The sequence below is a fragment of the Otolemur garnettii genome, unplaced genomic scaffold (assembly GCF_000181295.1).
Source record: "Otolemur garnettii isolate 467f Iridium unplaced genomic scaffold, OtoGar3 scaffold00032, whole genome shotgun sequence".
NCBI lineage: Eukaryota > Metazoa > Chordata > Mammalia > Primates > Galagidae > Otolemur > Otolemur garnettii.
In genome coordinates this window covers 9,323,409-9,324,603 of record NW_003852427.1, presented here as the reverse complement: position 1 = coordinate 9,324,603, position 1,195 = coordinate 9,323,409, and the positions used below count along the sequence as shown (strand labels likewise).

At 57.9% G+C, this 1,195-nt stretch overlaps 1 protein-coding gene across 1 annotated transcript in view; it reads left to right on the top strand.

The window, feature by feature from the left end:
• The first annotated feature begins 510 nt into the window (after positions 1-510).
• COPB2 (coatomer protein complex subunit beta 2) overlaps positions 511-1,195 on the top strand; it is a 26,126-nt gene continuing 25,441 nt past the window's right edge. The window contains exon 1 of the mRNA XM_023512995.1: positions 511-597. Coding sequence (XP_023368763.1) covers positions 595-597 — 3 coding nt within the window. The 5' untranslated portion in view covers positions 511-594. The remainder of the gene's footprint in view (positions 598-1,195) is intronic.

Here is a 1,195-nt window from a genome sequence, read left to right as displayed (position 1 = left end):
GTCTCCGGTAAAGCTCTTAGGCCCCCTCTGACTTAAAAGGCCTGAACCCTGGCCCAAGTCAGCCCCTATAATCAGTGCCCCGACCAGAGTCCGCGGAGACAGCCCTGGGCCTCGTACTCGGACCACGGAGCACGCTCGCCAGGTTTCGCCATCTCTCTTTCCCCCTACCCTCCTCTCCGAGCCCGAGGCCCGACAGCGCTTCCACCAGTTATCTCCTGCTGCTAGCGTCCAGAGGGCACTAGGAATTTTGTTTTCCTGGTCTTTTTTAATCTCTTGGGTTTTCAGTCCAGGTCCACGATCAGCAGCCCCAGGCCACCGCCCTCCAAGGTCTAGGCCACACCTCGCCTCTGGTGCAGCACCAGGTTGGCTCGCGGAGGAAAGTCAAGTCAGGTTGCCTAGGAAACCAGGGGCAGGGCTGGGAAACGCCAGCTCCGCGCGGGATTTGCGCAGGCGCAAGGGCCCTTGGCCTCCGATTATCGCGAGGCTAGCTTCCCGGAAGTTCCACGTCAGTCAGCCGGTCCGTGGGGTCGGTGGGGCTTGGGGCCTGTGTCTCCGGTAGCAAGTGGGAGCGCTCGGGCTCGGACCAACGCAGCCATGGTAGGTCCAGACCCCGCAGGAAGGAGGGAGGCCCCGTCGGCTGCGGGTGATTCCTGGGGCCCCTGGACTGAGGGCTGTGGTTGGCCGTGGTCTGGGCTCCTGCTACGGCCGCTGCCTCTGGCCTTGCGGAGTCCTAGTCCAGTTGGAGCTGTGGGCAGGAGGTAGCTGTGGGCCCCAGGAGGCCGGGATGGTGTGGGGACTCGGTGCCTGCGAGTGAGGGGTCCTGACTGCCCTGGAGCTTACCGGAGCTCCGGCGGTCTGCAGCGGAGTTGGTGGTAGGGAAATAACAGAGGCCGAAACGTTGAATTCTGTAGGAGGCTTTGGCAAAATTACTTCATTTTACTCTTAAAACAGTGAGAACTAATCATGCATCCCTCTTGGGGTCTGTTCCTGGAATAGTGTGTGCTGACTACGAACTTAAGCAGAGAAGCCAAGGGAAAAAATGTATATGGAATCAGAAATGGAATTTCAAATACTTTGGAATCTTAGCTCTTAGGTTTCTAAGGAGAAAAGGAGAGTCGAGGAGCTGTTGATGATACTGGCTGGAGTGCTTTTCTGCATTCGTAAATACAATGTCCAGAATAGAAGTCATGACAGC